The sequence below is a fragment of the Trachurus trachurus genome (assembly GCF_905171665.1).
Source record: "Trachurus trachurus genome assembly, chromosome: 7".
In the NCBI taxonomy this organism is placed as follows: Eukaryota; Metazoa; Chordata; class Actinopteri; order Carangiformes; family Carangidae; genus Trachurus; species Trachurus trachurus.
The window spans coordinates 31,021,446-31,041,022 of NC_139901.1; the positions used below are offsets into that span (position 1 = coordinate 31,021,446).

Sequence of the window (19,577 nt, forward strand, 5' to 3'; positions counted from 1 at the left end):
TGACCGTTTTCCCTTTTGTGGCAAATAGTTTCAATCGAATAAGAGAGGAAGAAATCTGATCATATAAAATGTGTAGCCTATTATTTATATTTATTTACATTTCTACTAATCTCTACGATTCGAGGTTTGAACTCGCCGTGGCCTTTCAGCCTCCAGCTGCAGCAGCAACGTCGTTGTCTCGTGTCCGTCCTCTGATCTGTGTGACACATCCTCCGCTCTGCTCATATGCAGCATCGGCTTTGTTTTGCCCACAAGTTGTAAACCTCCTCCTCTTCCTCCTCCTCTTCCTCCTCGAAGCCGCCGGCAGGAACAAAGAGACTGATTGAGTTTGATCGCTGCGACGGCCGTGGCCTCGTTCCTGTCTTGACTTTTGTCTTCTAGCAGCCGTCTCTCTCTCTCTCTCTGCTCTCAGACATCTGACCCTCTGAGTCTTGACTTGAAATGTCTCGAGGCGTTAAAGGTCAACGCTGTGCAGAGACGCTGCTGTGTGTACGAGCGACCTCTTAAACGCAGCACAAAATGTCTTTTAGCTTTGCATCAGTTAGGACGTACAATGCAAACCAGCAGGGAACAGGATCATCGTTTGTTGCATGAAGAATAAAAAACAAGTCTGTATTCACACAGAGAGAGGTCACCGTCACATCAGCCGGTGTTTAGTCTCTTCTCCACTTCTTCCTCACACAATGAAATCAGGGTTAATAGAGTCACAGTCACAGACAAAGGAGGATGTTGTCCACTAGAGGGAGTTTTCTGAATAGCCAGCAGCTCCAGACTGTTTTTATACTGTAAATGCTCATTTAGAAACTCATCTTTCTTTCTTTCTTTCTTTCATTTTTTATTCCTTCATGCAGATCAACGTCCTCCAGGCGAAGAAGAAATTTGAGATCCTCGATGCAGTAAGTTTACACACAGACGTGCAGATGCAGATTTTATCCCTGCTACAACACAATGCATCTTTATGATACAACTTCATATACATATAATGTGTCATTTAAACTTCATAATATTTAAAACCCGCTGCCTCTGTCCCTCCCTGACCAGATGCTGTCGTTCATGCACGCCCAGTACTCGCTGTTCCAGCAGGGATACAACCTGCTGGATGAGATCGACCCCTACATGAAGAAACTGGCTGCTGAGGTGAGACGAGCTTCTTTATCTTTGTCGGTAACACTTTATAATAAATACACAACATTAAGCATTAGTTAAGCATCACTCTTTAAAAAGCAGCTAAATATACATCTTAACTTTTCTTGAATTTCCCGCTCTCTCCGTATCCCACATCCTTACTCTGTCTTTTTTATGATTTCAATTTATGAATTTTTTGTAGCTTATTTCCATTGTCTCTATTTGTTACTGATCACTTTGTTCTCTATCTCCTAATTTTTGCTCATTTTGCTCATATAACATTGATTATCTATGCACTGTATCTCCTTTTTTTTTCTTTTCTCTATGTTTATTTGTTATCCATAGAAAATTGTTTTGTTGTAATTAGTGACAGGGGTGGAACTTATGTACAAGCCAATGGGCTTCGTTCCCTCCTTGCACCATTGAATATAAATGTGTGCTAAATAAATAAACCTAAACCTAATTACTGAATTCATCATTTATAACACATGAATACTCATTAGTATGTAGTTTATGAACACAGTTAAAAATGTTTTACTCATCATTGATAAGCACTAACTGTGTTTATAAACTACATGCTAATTGGTATTCATGTGTTATAAATGAATAGTTCAGTATTTATTAATGCTTAACTAATGCTTAATAGTGTGTACTTATTATAAAGTGTTACGTCTTTGTCCTCTCCACCAGCTGAACTCCACAACCCCACCAACACACACACACACACACACACACACACACACACACACACACACACACACACACACACACACACACAGACACACACCCTCAGGCTCATCGTCTGAACTAGAGCTGGTGTCGTCCTCATTTGACAAATTACATAATTTCTCCACTGAATCAATTTCTGCTCAACGATTGAAAAAGTTGTGATACAGTAGATTTGTGAATGGATTTATTATTTTATTCTTCACAAAGAGCTTCTTTATTTATTTGTGAGCTACTGCTACTATGAAGACCGTTAACTGCCGTTCGCTGCACATGCTGTGTTGTGTTGTGTTGTGATGCTCCAGCTTGTTCAACCACAGCTGCAGGAAACTCAATCAATGCTTCGTTACCAAACACCGACCCAGTGAGTCAGTTTCAGTCGGCTGCTGCTCTGACACCGGAGTGACTCTAGAGTTTGACTGGTTGTACGATGAACGTCTGAATGTCTCTGAAGTGACTCTTGTGCTTTTTCATTGTGTTTTTAACAACTCAGCTGGATCAGCTGGTGATCGATTCGGCCATGGAGAAGAGAGAGATGGAGCATAAACACGCCACCATCCAGCAGAGGGTGAGTTCCTGTTTCACCAAAATAAACGTAGGAAATCTTAAATTGATTAGGCAAGGCTAGTTTATTTGTATAGCCCAGTTTTATTTATTTATTTTAATAGCCTAGAAACAGAGTTAGGGATCCCTCACCCCGGACGGGCAGACAGACGTGCAATAGATGTTGTATACAGACAAGAAAACAGTTTATAACACAGAATATGGAAAAACATGGATTAAATCGCTCGTTTTTAATTCGTCCATCCATCATCCGCTCAAGGTCCAGGTCCAGGTGTTAATTTGATTAATTAAACATAAAGGTGCTGAGAAGTTACCATATCAATCATTCTACTGATTCATTATATGAATTCATTACATGATTATCAAAAAACAGGTGTTATTTGATATTTGAAAGATCTCAAAGAGTTTTGACTTTTAATTGGAAACTCTGATGCAGCTGCAGTTTCTTTTTTACTATGAAAAAGATACAAACAAAACTTTTAAAATGCAAATAGAAATTCGTGCATGTGCAAAAAAAATGACAAAAAGGTAAATGTTTGGTTCATGAGAGCTTCATCAGTTCAACTTCCAACATGTGAGGAGCTTCCATTAAAGTCTTTATATATGAAGGCTTTTTTTTCCACTGTGGGATTGAACAGTTCATCTTCTCACATAAGACTTAAACTCTCTGACGTTTGTTTTCCTTCGCTATTTCCTCACGAAATGATTCATTCAGGCTGAAATCCTACACGTGCATTTTGACCCTGAGGAGTCTTCTTATTCAGTGTGTGTGTGTGTGTGTGTGTCAGGATGACGTGGAGCTGCACCAACAGAGTGTGAATGTGCTCACATCACACCTCCGAGATCCAGTCTGTCGCTCGGCCGAGTGCGTCTGTTATGACCGGGGGGGGCAGAGGGGGGGGGATTAGACCTGGGCAGCTGGGAAGTGTTTGATTAATCTCTCTAACAGAGTCCAGGCACCGAGTTTAAGCATTAAATCAGGTGGATTTAAGTGTTTTGTTTCTTTTCCTAAGGAGATATTAATCCCACTGTTGTCTGCTGTTTGGCAACTGTCAGCACTTTGACTGTTGTACATGCTGATGTATAAGAAGAAGGAGCTCATTAAAGTGCTGCACTGCAAAAACTCAAAATCTTTACAAGAATATTTGTCTTATTTCTTGTCAAAATGTCTCATTTCTAGTCAAAACTAATCTCTTTACACTTAAAATAAGACTCATCACCTAAAAATGTACTTGTTTTTAGATCATTTTCACTCAAACTTGCTCCACTATCAGATTTTTTACTTATTTCAAGTGAAAATATGCTTGAAAGAAGTTAAAAACTGTCTAAAAACAAGCTACTTTTTATGTGATGAGTCTTATTTTAGGTATAATGAGATTAGTTTTGACTAGAAATGACATTTTGACTAGAAATAAGACAAATATTCTTGGTAAGATTTTGAGTTTTTGTAGTGTGATCATATGGTTTGTTGATATAGAAATAGAAATATCTCAACAACAACCGGATGAGTCGATATTCCCCCGCAGGAGGAATTCCTCTGACTTTGATGATCTCCAGACTTTTCATCCAGATCCACCATGAGGTTCACATTTTGTGGTTTTTTAAATAAGAGATGCGTCTCAAATACATTGGCTGGATCGTCTCTTGTGTCTTTCAGGATGAATGAAAAACTACAACAGACACACAACAGACTTGGAAAAGATTCAACATCATATCTGCGACTGTAATGTAGGACCGGCAGTTAATCAGATATATTTGAAAATCACATTTAAGGATCGTTTCAGAGTTTTCCAAAACCTCATATTTCTCCCATGACTGAATTTTCCTTCACATTTTCATGTCTGAGAAGAATCAGATAGTGAACACGACACGACTCAACGCCAAAGCTGCTGATGCCAATTCGTTCGTACATGTTGGCACTAAATACAAATTCAAAAGATTATGAAAGTCATTAGAGTGTATCATGTTGGGATATTGAATATCTTTAAAGGCATAGTTCAACATTTTGGCAAATTGGCCCATTGCCATAATCCCTATAGTCATAGCAGTGGGTTCGTTACCTTTAATTGTCGGTGCAAGCTGTTTTTAGAACGGCGGAGCAGAGCCGTGAGCTGCTCAGAGCTACGCTACGGAGGCTCATGGGATTTCTTGGTTTCCCTCATCAAACTCATCAAATACACAATCCAACAACTCCAAAACGCTCTGGTGGACAAGTTGTGACCTGCACATTCACCACGCTATGAGATAATAACACAACGTTACCAGACAGAGTTGTTTTAGAGGGAAATACAGAGACTGCTTGATGAAAAACTGTCCCTGAAGGCAACACGCATCAGTGGTTTTGCATGAATTTCCCTCTAAAACAACTCTGTCTGGTAACATTGTGTTATTATCTCATAGCGTGGTGAATGTGCAGGTCACAACTTGTCCACCAGAGCGTTGTGGAGTTGTTGGATTGTGTATTTGATGAGTTTGATGAGGGAAACCAAGAAATCCCATGAGCCTCCGTAGCGTAGCTCTGAGCAGCTCGCGGCTCTGCTCCGCCGTTCTAAAAATAGCTTGCACCGACAATTAAAGGTAACGAACCTACTGCTATGACTATAGGGATTATGGCAATGGGCCAATTTGCTAAAATGTTGAAATATCTCTTTAAGAAACCCAATAAATACTTATCGAGCCATTTCACCGAAGTCAGTATGGTTTCTCCTGTGGCGACCATGAATGTCACCACTGTCCATTCAGTCGTTGTCAAGGTATTTGTCAGATTATCTCATTATCATGGCGGCATGACGACTCTTATTGTTCCTTCAATGGATCAGTGATCTTTTTGATTTGACTTTGACTTTGATGTTCAAAATAATCAGATCCATAATCGTAGCGTAGCCGTGCACTCCCCTCCTGGCATCGTCTCCTTTAATAATTAAAAAATAAATAAATAAATAAAAGACCCTTTATTCTCAGAGGGCCACTTGTGTGTGTGTGTGTGTGTGTGTGTGTGTGTGTGTCTGCTGCGTAGCCCCAGGATCAGTGACCATCTGTCAGACAGCTCCGGTCAGTCGGCGCCGCGGACGGAGCCGTGGGGCCGGTGGTTATTGATCTGTTTGTGCCAGAGCTGTTTAGACACTAAGCTCCACACACACACACACACACACACTGTCCACCATCCATCCCATCATATCACATCACAGAGGAACGTGTAGTGTAGTCGTAGTAAATAAACAAGGTCATGAAGGTGAAGAAGCCTCACACTGCAAAAACTCAAAATCTTACCAAGAATATTTGCCTTATTTCTAGTTAAAATGTCATTTCTAGTCAAAACAAATCTCATTCTACTTAAAATAAGACTCATCACATTAAAAAGTAGCTTGTTTTTAGACACTTTTTTTTACTTCTTTTTTTAGCATATTTTCACTTGAAATAAGTAGAAAAATCTGATAGTGGAGCAAGTTTTTCTTCCTTATTACAAGCACAAAAAACCTGCTTTCACTGGCAGATTTGTCTACTTATTTCAAGTGAATATTTGTTTGAAACAAGTGAAAATGATCTAAAAACAAGTTAATTTTTAGGTGATGAGTCTTATTTGAAGTGGAAAGAGATTAGTTTTGACTGGAAATGGGACATTTTGACAAGAAAAAGGACAAATATTCTTGGAAAGATTTTGAGGTTTTGCAGTGTTATAAAATATTATAGTGTAATTTGCAGGATTTTGACGTATTTTTGCTGCTTTGGCGTGATGTGCAGCCGGTAAAGAGGATAATCAGAGGTGCATTCAACCTCACAGATTATTGTATTATCCTCATTTAACCCCCTATAGCCTGTCTTCATGTGAATCTAATGCTGTGCTCTCTTCTTTTTCTTCTTGTCTGCATCTTCCCAACGCCACCGTCTCCTCTCAGACCCTCATGCAGGTGAGTGCTCGTGCCTTTTTTCTCTTCATAGTATTTTATTAAACATCTTAACTTTTAATTCTCCACTTTAAACAACATCTTGGGTTTTTAGTGCTGCAGCGCGTTCGTGCAGAACATTATTAACAAACCCCTTTGAAGTTTTTCTCTGTTTTTGTCAGCTGTAGTCACTCTCCAGAATCTGCCTGGAGGGCGAGCTGACGCCGCTGCCGCCGTGTGTCCTGAATCTTTTATAAATACAGAACAATTAGAAGAAGAAAGAAAAAAAAAAAAACACTGAACTTAGTTCCAGTGGCCTGTTGTTGTAGAAAAACTGTTAGTTACATCACCGGCTGCACAGACGAAACCCGGCGTGTCCTAAAAATGGATCATGAGAGTGTGACTGTCGATCAGTGAGGAAGCTTCTCCTGCACCAAAAAACTAGGTCACTCAGCTCCTGGATTTGCTTTTTTGGGAGGTTATTCCACATGCAAACTTTCTGAATCTGAACATATTGAATCAGATATTCATCCTACATAACTGCATTTTTTGCTTTGTCTCTGCTGTTTTTAGAGCAGCATGTCCGACATGATGTTATTCTTTCCTTATTCTTGTCTCTTTTCTTTGAGTCTCGTGTAAACTTGCACAGGACAAAAGGGGCAGTAGCAGAATAAAAAAATAAAAATAAAATAAAGCCAGAGAGCAGAAAGGGAGTTAAAGTGCTCCACCTGTGGCCTGTCACTATTGCTGGCTGCTGCAGCACACAGGAGAATGAAAGCATCTAAATGCCAGAGTCATTCATTTTTAACCACAGATTTAATGGAGAAGTCCTGTCGACTGCTGCTGCTGCTGCTGATCCATATTCCCGTGTTTACATCAGCGGCTGCAGCGCTTACATGCTGGATTTATTTTTACTGCTCTGATGCTCCAGATAGATGTCGTGATGAAATAATAATTCAATATTTTGCTTTTTTTTTAATGATGGTCAGCAACTTTCTACACCAGCAGCAGCAGCAACAAAGTATAAAAACTGCTGCAGCAGCGATGGATGTGAATATCCAGGAGACGTGGAGGGAACATGTGTAAAGAAATAATGTGAAAGAGGCTGCAACCAATGATCATTTTCAGTTTCAGTTTAATTTATTTGACAAGGGACAATGTACATTAATAAAACATTGTAAAAAACAAATGTAAATGCACCCGAGTTAGCTAAAAAAGCTAGTTTTCATCGCCAATCCCTCTGCCTGATGATGAAAGGCACTATTCATCTGATTAATCTTCCAATTATTTTCTAGGTTAACACATTAAACATCTATTAAACATTAACAACTATTCAGAAAAGTCAATCACAACATTTTACAGCACAATGCGACTCTTGCTGTGGCAAATTCTCATATTTAAGAAGCTGTAACCAACAATTTTTCAGCATTTATGACCGGATTATAACAATTATTAACATAGTTCAGTCTTACCTGATTATTGCCGTTGAAAATGTTCTAACTTAGAAAAGAAAACCAGGAAGGACTTTGCATTTATGGTCAATAAATCTGCTGAGTCTCAATGAAGAAAACTCTGAATTAGTATAAAATACTGTGAAATATACTTATTATTATTTCTATCAAGTGAAAAGAACTGTGTTTAAACCACCTGTACAAACTAAATATACACGTGACAGGATAGTGCCATATAGCAAAAAACTAATAGAATTTTAGCCTTTTTGTTCAGAAAAATTACTTTAATAATAAATCAAGATATAAGAAATATAAAACAGACTATTTTTATCCAAGACATATAAAGACAAGATACTAAAGAAGCACAAACAGTAGAGATAAAGATAAATGGCTGCAGCTACAGTCCAGAGTGACATATTATGATATATTGTCCAGAATGTGACTCAATAAAAAGATCAGTATCAAACAGAATTTTTTTTAACTCTAATATATAAAAAAGAACTGAGTGTGGTTTGTTCCAGATTTGTGGTTCATTAAAAACTGAATGCAGCTTCTCTGTTTAGTTCTGAAAATGTCCTCAGATGATCTGAGAGGTCGGGATGGCTGCTGCTGCTGCCGTGAAATCGTTAAGTGTTTTCCGCATTTTAAAGTCGATTCTTCAGCAAAGACAAAACCAGAGTAAAAAGATCTGAAGCTGGACTCAGTGTGAACTCTCTCTTTCTGACTTCAAAAAGTCTCAGTTTTTAATATTTTTGCAACAGAAACTCCTCCTCTGTGGACAAATATAGCTCCACTTATTCACCAGCACATGACGTCTCAGCCGGCGGCGGCCGTCGTTAGATGAGTTCACCAGACGAGCAACAAAAACCACTTGAATGTCACGTCACATGTTTTTTTTTTTTTCTTTTTCTAGTCTCATCTTTAGTGTTGGAGCCTTTTTGAATGTCCTCCTCCTCCTCCTCCTCTTCCTCTCTACTTCCCTTTAGTTTTCCACCGGAGCTCATCACACTGCAAAAACTCAAAATCTTACCAAGAATATTTGTCTTATTTCTAGTCAAAACAAATCTCATTTTATTTAAAATAAGACTCATCACATAAAAAGTAGCTTGTTTTTAGACACTTTTTACTTCTTTCAAGCAGATTTTCACTTGAAATAAGTAGAAAAATCTGATAGTGGAGCAAGTTATTCTTCCTTATTACAAACACAAAAAACTGCTTTCACTGGCAGATTTTTCTACTTATTTCAAGTGAAAATTTGTTTGAAACAAGTGAAAATGATCTGAAAACAAGTGAAAATTATCTGAAAACAAGTAAATTTTTAGGTGACGAGTCTTATTTTAAGTGGAAAGAGATTCGTTTTGACTAGAAATGAGACATTTTGACAAGAAATAAGACAAATATTCTTGGAAAGATTTTGAGTTTTTGCAGTGCAGAGGGTCAGTGAAGTTCCTCAGGATTGGGAGAAAGCTTTTATTTCCCGCCTGCGTCCCGATAGAGGATTCTCCTTTTAATCTAATTTTTTAATTAGAAGCATTAACTCTGAGCTCCGTCTAATCGCCCACGGTCGGTTTGTTGCCCTTTTGTTGTTGTCGTGGTAAATTTCCCTCCACACGTTGCCACAGTGTGTGTGTCGCTTACAGGAGGAGGAGGTTGTGGTGGATGGATATGTTTTAATGGCTCGGTAGTGTTTTAAAAAGCAGGACCCTGTGGGTGGCGGTGGAAGTCGTGGTGGTGATCCGGTGAAGTGGACCAGGTTGTGAGCAGGATTAGCTGAAGACGGTCTGAGCAGATGTAGCTACGGCGCCGGGCCAACGTGTAAAGCCGTCAGACGCTCGTGATGAGGAGACGATAAACAAACGTAGAGGAATCAGAGTGACCAACTGGGCCTGTAGCTGCTGCCCTACATACAAACATACAAACACAACACAACTACAACAATAACTTTACTTCCTCCAATTATTTTCTAGATAAACACATTAAAGGGATACAGTAGTTCAACATTTTGACAAATTGGCCCATTGCCATAATCCCTATAGTCATAGCAGTAGGGTCGTTACCTTTAATTGTCGGTGCAAGCTATTTTTAGAACGGCGGAGCAGAGCCGTGAGCTGCTCAGAGCTACGCTACGGAGGCTCATTATGGGATTTCTTGGTTTCCCTCATCAAACTCATCAAATACACAATCCAACAACTCCACAACGCTCTGGTGGACAAGTTGTGACCTGCACATTCACCACGCTATGAGATAATAACACAACGTTACCACACAGAGTTGTTTTAGAGGGAAATTCATGCAAAACCGCTGATGCACGTTGCCTTCAGGGGCAGTTTTTCAGCAAGCAGTCTCTGTATTTACCTTATCGATATATAGTTCAATCAAAAACAGATTATTGCAGTTGAAAATGTAAGAAGATCTAAAAAAGAAAACCTTTTATATAAACCTGCTCAAGTCTCAATTATGTAAAAAATACTTGAAAAGAACTGTTTTCTATTTGTCTACACAACAACAACTTTGCTTCTTTCCCTGTAACGTTTCCGTCCCGCTGCCTTTAATAATTCACCGACGTTCGGTTTCTGTCTTCTGTGACGTTGCAGCATTAAAAATAAATGATCTTTTGTTGTTGTGGGCTCCAGAGATTGCAGAGAGTCCCACAACCAAACAACCAAACAACCAACAAACCGACCGAGCAGCACACGACTCGTCTCAGTTCAGTTCTGTTGTTGTTGCCTCCATGTGCAGAAACCTCAGGCTTCACACTGATGAAGGTAAGAGAACACGGATTTCTGTTGTCCTCCTGGGTCAAGGAAGAAAGGAAGGAAGGAAGGAAGGAAGGAAGGAAGGAAGGAAGGAAGGAAGGAAGGACAAAGCGAAAGAAGTAAGGAAGGAAGGAACGACAAAGGGAAAGATGGAGATGGAGAGAAGGAAGGGGAAAAGGAAGGAAAGATAGAAGGAGGGAGAGAACAGATTGGGTTAATTGGGTCAAAAAGGAAGGAAGAAGTAAGGATGAAGGGAAGGAAGGGGAAAAGGATTGTGGAAAGAAGGGAGGGAAAAGGGAAAGAAATAAAGATGGAGGGAAAGGGGACAGATTGGGTCAATTGGATCAAAAGAGGGAGGAAGAATAAGTAAGGACGAAGGAAAGAAAGATGGAGGGAGGGAACAGAACAGATTCGTTCAAGGAAGGAAGGAAGAGAAAGAAGGAAGGGGAAAGGGAAGGAAAGAAAGATGGAGGGAAAGGGGACAGATCAGGTCAATTGGATCAAAAAAGGGAGGAAGAAGAAGTAAGGATGAAGGGAAGGAAGGGAGGTAGGGAAAAAGGATTGTGGAAAGAAGGAAGGGAGGAAGGAAGGAAGGGAACAGATTGAGTCTATTTGACCCAGAAGAACAACAGAGGAGTTAAAAAAAAAGTTGCACTTGAGGAGGATTTGGGTTTTTTTCTTGGCGGCTCTGACCTTCACTGGGAGTTTGTTTAGTGGTGGTGGGTCAACATGGAGCTGTGGTGTGTTCAGGGACTGTGGGTCAGGAGAAGCTCCGGTGCAGTTTGAAGTAGTTGTTCTTCTCACACACTCTCTGACAGTGGCTGTAGTGGCGGTGGTTCTGGCAGCTGTATGGTAATCAGTCAGCGGTAATCCTGCAGCCAGGCGGCTCACAGGGCAGCAGGCAGGTGGCTGCAGCGCACGACACACATGTCAGTGCAGGAATTACGCACCGTGCTGCTGCAGTGACACACACACTCACACACACTGCGCTGTGAGAGCTGCAGCCTCAGAGAGTGAAGACATGCTCACATTGGGATTTTAGGAGCTTTGTGTTCTTTGTTTTTTATCTTATTTTTGCGTCTTTTTTATTCGATTTCGATGTTGTTGGAGCACAGTGTCGGTAAACATCTGAAAATGAAGATCTTTTGCCGGTGGGACCACAGCTTGGTGGGTGGATTTGCATCACAATGGCTTGTTTTGTTTGCTGCTCTGCTTCTTACTGTAGTTTTTTCTTTGCATAATTATTGTAAAAAATTGTTTTCTTTGTGCTTTGACTTTGGAAACGTCTCGATTTTGGAAGCAAGAGTAGTTCTCTCTCTCACTCACTCACTCTCTTTATCTCCGGCTCTCTCCTAATCCCCTGTCATGACTTTTCCCTCAGTGCACTCTCTTTGAAATCTCAATTTCAAAAAGGAAAAAAAGGAGAAAATGCAGGTTTTAAAGCTCAGTGATGTTTTTTTTTTGCAGTGTGTATGTTCAACACAGACATAAGTGTCGTCTGATGCGCGGTGCTGGAAAATGCAGCATGTGGGAGAAACGCTAACGTCCTCCTCTACAGTTATGACAATGCACTTAATGGTTTGTGTCATGTGAGAGTCTACAGACTCTTATGTAATGTCTTCATTAATAGATGTATGAAGATATTTTTGCAGCTTTTACTCCGTTTGTTGCGTCTTGATAAAAACTCACAGATGTGTTTCTTCTCTTCTCTTCTCTTTTGTTTTCATCTGTTTCTTAATTTTATTTTATTTCTCTCAGTTTGAAGGAGTTTTGTTTTTTGCTCAGTTCTTCGAAGTCTGAGTTCAGATTCAACCTGTGGCTTCACCTGTGACAACAAACATGTGTCTGTTTGACGTTTTAAAATTGATGCCGTGACAGAAGCGTGTCTGTTCGAGTGTCTGTAGTGGAGTAAACTCAGTGCACACACACACACACACACACACACACACACACACACACACAACACCGCCACCAGTTCAGATGGAGATGCACGGAGAGCGGTGCATCGTCGTTCTATTATTAAAACATGGCAGCGAGTAGTTAATGGTTCGCTCCGAGCTGCTGCGGCTGCGGCTGCGGCTGCACCGACCCTCTTATGAAACACTGACGGTCGTTTCTTTATGTGGGTCGCTCCAGCTCCAGCTCCAGCTCCAGCAGCAGCAGCAGCAGCAGACGACGACTCTGTCCTGTTTTTTTTTTATTTCTCAGACACTCATGCATGTGAAGCTGAAATTCAATTTAGGTTAAGTTAATGTTCTGTCCCCACTTGTGTATCACATTACCAGAGAGATGGAGATGCTCTGAGGACAAACTGTGACATGTTCCCTCCTCAAAACGCTGATGATTAAATGTGCTGTGTACCTACCTGTGTATTGTTGCTGTTGTTGTTGTTGGCTTGTATTAAAGGGCAATTCCAGGCAAATTCAACCTGGTTCTGTAGTTTCCTAATATTTTGGGTCTAACAGAATGAATCTGAAGATTTTCTCTTTGTTCTGCAGTAGTTCTGTCTGTCTCCGCATCACCACAGCAGCGTAGAATGGGAGTGGACGGATCTTAGGCTGTTTAGTGGGGATGTCCGAGTCATTTGATTTTGAGTATCTGCCGATACCAGGTCCCGATCAGATACTTTGGCAATGCAGTAAAAAAGAAAGAACATATCCAAGTTGTCTGGAGTTGAGACGGAGTTGTTTTCGAGACTGCTTGCCGAAAAACTGCCCCCGGCGGGAACGTGCATCAGCGGTTTTGCATGAATTTCCCTCTAAAACAACTCTGTGTGGTAACGTTGTGTTATTATCTCATAGCGTGGTGAATGTGCAGCTCACAACTTGTCCACCAGAGCGTTGTGGAGTTGTTGGATTGTGTATTTGATGAGTTTGATGAGGGAAACCAAGAAATCCCATAATGAGCCTCCGTAGCGTAGCTCTGATCAGCTCACGGCTCTGCTCCACCGTTCTAAAAACAGCTTGCACCGACAATTAAAGGTAACGAACCTACTGCTATGACTATAGGGATTATGGCAATGGGCCAATTTGCCAAAATGTTGAACTATCCTTTTAAGGTTTTTTATTATTATTACTGAAACAATGAACAGATCTATGCGTCACTATTGAGCCACACTTATAGCGCCACCTACTGGTGACAGGAAGTTAAACATACAGTATATAATACACAGTCCTAGAAGCCTCGTCGTCTACTCGTTGATATTGAAAATGCGCCATAGAGCCTGAATGATGCGACTAGTCACTAGTCAACAGTATATTTCTATACGCCCACTCTCCGCTTTCTGCAAATGTGTAGTGTGCACAACAACAACATATGGACAACATAACGTTACATTTCTGATACATCAGTGATCCAGATCTTTTCCGCCCGATTCCGATCCTTTGAAAATTAAGTGATCGACCGCGATTTCCAATCACATGATCGAATCGGGGACATCCATCCCACAAAACCACATTTTTTTCGTAGGCAAGGTCAGATGTCTTCAAACATACACTGAGGGGTTTGTTCACTTCAAAAAGGCCGACATGTTTCTAAACAGAGCTGTAATACAAAGTCTCACGCGAGAGTCAAGTTGAGGCACTCAGTATGTTTACAGGTCGTCTGAAGCGAATCATTGAAATATTCAGCCTTCATTGAGAAAATACTTGTGCTACGAAAACGTTTTGCCTCAGAGTTGATATTCCTTTGTTGATAAAAACAAAAGGGAGGACAGACGGAACTACTGCAGAAAAAGAAAATCTTCAGCGTCATTCTTTCAGACCCAAAGTATTAGGAAACTAGAGCCTCAGATGGAATTTACCAGGAATTGTCCTTTAAAGTGTGAGGTGTCATGCTTTAAGCCTTGTAGAGGTCGGAGGGTAATTTCATATGAATCACTCTCTCTGTTTATGTAATAACGTGCGTCACACTCACATCTGTTGAGTTATGAAATGCCCCCTACAGAGTGTGTACCACACACACACACACACACACAGACACACACAGACAGGAAGACATGGCATGCAAACTCCACAACTCCACAACTCCTCATGCATACATGGACGCACACACGTGACTCGTTTCTACATCGTCGCACAATTTATGTTGATGTGGTCGGTCGGTGCATGGACTGTATGTACAGCTCAGCAGGAAGAGCCGACACATGTAGCTGCAGAGAGGGAACGAGTCAGGTTGTTGTTGTTGGACTGATACAAGGTTGGAGCAACATCCTGCTGCTGCTTGCGTGTGTGTGTGTTTGTGTGTGTTCACCTGTTCAGTGATGCTCAGGGTTAACGTCCGTCTCTCATCGTCTCTCTCAGGATTTTTCCTATGACGACTCGAAGGTGGAGTTCAACGTGGACGCTCCCAACGGCGTGGTGATGGAGGGCTATCTGTTCAAGAGAGCCAGCAACGCCTTCAAGACCTGGAACAGGTAACGAAAACACATCACAGATATCTACATATCATATATCTATACACACAGGAAACGGATGGTAAATCAGCAGATAGCAGACGTTTTATAAAGTTAAATAGATTTGTGCACAGTGCAGAACAAAGACCTGATAGGAATGTATTGACCTGCAGAAGAAATGTATGTTTTAGCATCAAAGAGAGATTCAGAGGAATCAATAAAGAGCTGTTTCAATTAAAAAAAAAAAAAAAAGGATAGGTAGGATAAAATAGATTTTATTGATCCTGTGTTACAGCAGCAAAGATATATCATGTGATGCAAATAGAAAAATAAGAGAAAGACTTAAATGGAAAACTATTTTGAATGAAAATATATACATGGTAATAGTATGTACAGATAAATACGGAGTAGTATGTTGAAGTGAGAAGTGTTACATGTTTTATACGCAGTGTTGAGGCTGGGATGTCATAAATGATTAAATAAATAACGGTGCAACATGAATACAGGTTTAATTAAAAAAGAAATGAGAGGGATGAGCCATTTAAAATAATCTATATGTGTGATATTTACATTAAAATACCTCGATCTGTATAAGAGGATTCTGCTAATGTTTGTGCAAAAGAAACAAAACAGTTTAAATGTTTCTTTCATTTTGTTTTCTTTTGGGTTTCCATGCCTCCATGTTTTACGTTGACTTTCTGTTTGTTTGGTGAACCATAAGGAAATTGACTTTTTTATTTTATTTTAAGTTTTCTGCATCAGACAGTTAAAAAGATAGTTGATCTTACATACATTATGTAGGTTCATGCACTTCAAACAGAATCTACTAGTAGATAATTCAGCCTGTAGCTTAACTCACAGGGTCGATGGCAACACCAGGGAGTAAAAAAAAAAGGAATCAATGCATTAATAATACAACTCTATGAAACATGGCATAGATATAAAAGAAGTGTGTAAATTGGAAATAGAAGAAACATTATGATATGTACTGTAGAAACATGTACAGTCTAGTAGTGTCTGCAGCTGCAAACCCATCCTCTCACTCTGTGGTGCTTTTACGTACTAGTGTTTCACCTTTGACACTCTGACCCTTCACCGCTGAAAGGATATCCATCTAAAATGTTTGATTTATTTATCTCCCTCCCTCTCTCTGTGCAGACGGTGGTTCTCCATACAGAACAGCCAGCTGGTCTACCAGAAGAAGCTCAAGGCGAGTCCATATATCCTGCAGCTATGTGTTGTCCCCGGGGTAACGGGGCTGTAAGAGGTTAAGTGCGACGTTAATGGGATAGGATGGGATGGAGGATGGGATGGGAAGGGGGTCTTCACTGAAACCCATCATCACTGTTTGAGTGTGTGAGTGGAAGGGATCTCTGCTCCGATCTGAGCTCTCAGTCTGGTGCTCAGGTCATTTTCAATTCTCTGCTTGAGATCAGAGTGGGTAAATATCTAATGGACAAGAAGCTCCAAGGAAATAAAATAAAAATAAAATAAAAAATGTTGTTGTGTGTGTATGTGCAGGACTCTCTGACGGTGGTGGTGGAGGACCTGCGGCTCTGCTCGGTGAAACCATGTGAAGACATCGAGAGGAGGTTCTGCTTCGAGGTCGTGTCTCCCTCCAAGTAAGAGACACACACACTGATTTTTCTTTTACAATTCAAGGGATAGTTCAACATTTTTGGCAAGTTGGCCCATTGCCATAATCTCTATAGTCATACAGTAGCAGTAGGTTCGTTACCTTTAATTGTCAGTGCAAGATGTTTTTAGAACGGCGGAGCAGAGCCGTGAGCTGCTCAGAGCTACGCTACGGAGGCTCATTATGGGATTTCTTGGTTTCCCTCATCAAACTCATCAAATACACAATCCAACAACTCCACAACGCTCTGGTGGACAAGTTGTGACCTGCACATTCACCACGCTATGAGATAATAACACAACGTTACCAGACAGAGTTGTTTTAGAGGGAAATACAGAGACCGATTGAGACTTCTTCCAGCTTATTATACTGTAGTTTTTATTTATCCACAGAAATCATTCTAAATATCTCAACATGTACAAGATGGACAAAGTTTTATAGTTTTGAAGATATTGTGATTTAAATGTTGCATGAACGCACATGAAAATGCAGCACATGATACCTTTCTTTACCTCAGGAGGAGTTGGATTAACTTTCCAAGAAAACTCCCATGCTATGGCTGAAAAAACTAGAAACTAACTATATATGTTTGATTGATAGTAGATTTAATTTCAGCACAGAAACCAGAACTCTTTCTACAAATTTGAGTTATTTCAAAACAAACCATAAAATCTTATCAAATACATAATACATACATAAATATGTGATTCCTGACTCATTTCTGCTGCTGTTCAGTGTCAGACTTTTTTATTTTTGCTCCTAAGAAATGAACAATCTGCTGAAACGGAGATGAACGATGAACTCTGAAGTGAAACCTGCATGTGGAAGTTAATAATAATAATAATAATGTGATGGTGTGTTAATACTGAGTGTGTTTGGTTGACAGGAGCTGTATGCTTCAGGCCGAGTCAGAGAAGCTCAGACAAGCCTGGATCCAGGCCGTTCAGGCGAGCATCGCCTCGGCCTACAGAGAGAGTCCAGACACCTACTACATCGAGGTGAGTCACAGTCAGTCCTGCATCTTAAAGGGATAGTTCACCCAAAATTGAAATTTCACTCATTATCTACTCCCCCTCATGTGGACTAAGGGCTGGGAGAAGTTTCAGAGTCCTCCGTGGCTTCTCTGAGTTACAGGGGGTCTCGGCGTAGCAGTGCATGTCCATATAACGGTTGCAAATGGATACCAACTGTATCCAGTTCCCCAAGTTCGTCCAAATTTGACGAACTAGGAAGAGAAGCTTCGACAAGCTTCCGCTACAAAACAAGCTTGAAATAGAGACTTATTTAATTTTTTTCGGGACAATTTCGCATTTCGGGGCTTCAATACAAGACGGACATTACATACGAGCAGCATGGAGGTATGTGGATGTTTTTTGGTGTGTCTTTTTGTTACGAAGACAGTTGGTATCCATTTGCAACCGTTATATGGACATGCACTGCTACGCCGAGACCCCCTGTAACTCAGAGAAGCCACGGAGGACTCTGAAACTTCTCCCAGCCCTTAGTCCACATGAGGGTGAGTAGATAATGATGAAATAAAATTTCAATTTTGGGTGAACTATCCCTTTAAACCACCTACAGACACATTTTATAGCTCCTTTAATCATTTTATATTGTATCATTAATAATTACGTTGCAGATTAACAGTCAGATTAGAAACCCTGTGAGCTGTAAACTGAACACAGACGCATCCTGCTGTGATGAGCTGATGATCTGACATAGGGAACACGTGAGCGTGGTATTTTACACTCTCGTGTGTGTGTGTGTGTGTGTGTGTGTTTATATTTAGCATCTGGACAGGACGGCCTCCCCGTCCACCAGCAGCATCGACTCGGCCAGCGAGCCGCGGGAGCGCAGCGCCCGGGGGGAAACCATCCTGCAGAGGATCCAGTGTCTGCCGGGGAACGAGCAGTGCTGCGACTGCGGCCAGGCCGACCCGCGCTGGGCCTCCATCAACCTGGGCATCCTGCTGTGCATCGAGTGCTCCGGCATCCACAGGTAGGGGTAAAAAAAAACAAAAAAAAACATCTGGATCTCACAGAGGGTGGAAATAATTTTAATCTCAAAGGTTCAAGGTATTTTATTTTGAAATGCTGATCCATGAGGAGATAAAACTTCAGGGCGAACAGGAAGCAGATTTGAAACACAGTATAGAAACCTATAGAACCTAGAACATGCTTTATAATGAAATAGACATCTGACCTGGTTTAGTTATTTATTTATTTATTTATTTAACAAGGACAATGTAACACTAATTAATAGTATTAAAAACTGTAAGTGAACCAGAGTTAGCGCCAGTTAGGCTCATTTTCATCCACTGTCCCTGACCAGATGTTAAAGGCAGCCAAAAAACTGAAAAAAAGACATCTATTAAGTGGTGCATACAAATATGAATTGCATATGAAATACATAGGAAAAACCTCATAACAACAAGTAACACAGCAGCAGCAATGGCATCAAACAAAACAATTGCACATAGCAAAATAAGGTAACTGTCTAACAACTGAGCCTGCAGTTATAAAGTATTATTGCTGTAATGTTGTTTTTCTGTGCATATTCTGGATATATTTGGGTAATTAGGAGGCACTTTTGCACTTGTAATGCTTCTATGCCGGGAACTAAGATGCTCCAACGACAATAACAATAAAGTATTGAATTGAAGCTTCTAGCAGCTCCCAATATTGTAAAAGATATACAATAATATGGGACTTTTAAAATTACAAATACTGCTTTTCTATCCAGTGTTAAAACCAGGACACAGAAAGATATTTTTGAGTGGAGCAGATCTTTAAATATTCCTGACGTCGCCTCCCATCTTTAAAAAACTAGGTCAAATCTCACTGTTTCCTCAGCACAGTCATGTAAAATGGAAGTTGAATGTGACTTGCATAGCATTCATAAAGTCTCATTCCTCTAGTTTATATCACTGCGTTGTCAATATTTTTAAGTATTGGTTTAGTATTTAGATTTTAAAACTTAATTTAGTCGTAATAATGATTAATTGCACGGTGAAATATAAGCAACAGAGAGACAAACGTGTTG

General features: G+C 40.4%; 1 protein-coding gene across 1 annotated transcript in view; it reads left to right on the forward strand.

The window, feature by feature from the left end:
- LOC310988707 (arf-GAP with coiled-coil, ANK repeat and PH domain-containing protein 3-like) overlaps window positions 1-19,577 on the forward strand; it is a 104,784-nt gene that overhangs the window by 67,538 nt on the left and 17,669 nt on the right. The window contains 9 exon segments of the mRNA XM_083975395.1: window positions 852-896; window positions 1,042-1,137; window positions 2,345-2,419; window positions 6,312-6,323; window positions 14,808-14,920; window positions 16,058-16,109; window positions 16,421-16,521; window positions 17,422-17,533; window positions 18,325-18,533. Coding sequence (XP_083831521.1) covers window positions 852-896; window positions 1,042-1,137; window positions 2,345-2,419; window positions 6,312-6,323; window positions 14,808-14,920; window positions 16,058-16,109; window positions 16,421-16,521; window positions 17,422-17,533; window positions 18,325-18,533 — 815 coding nt within the window.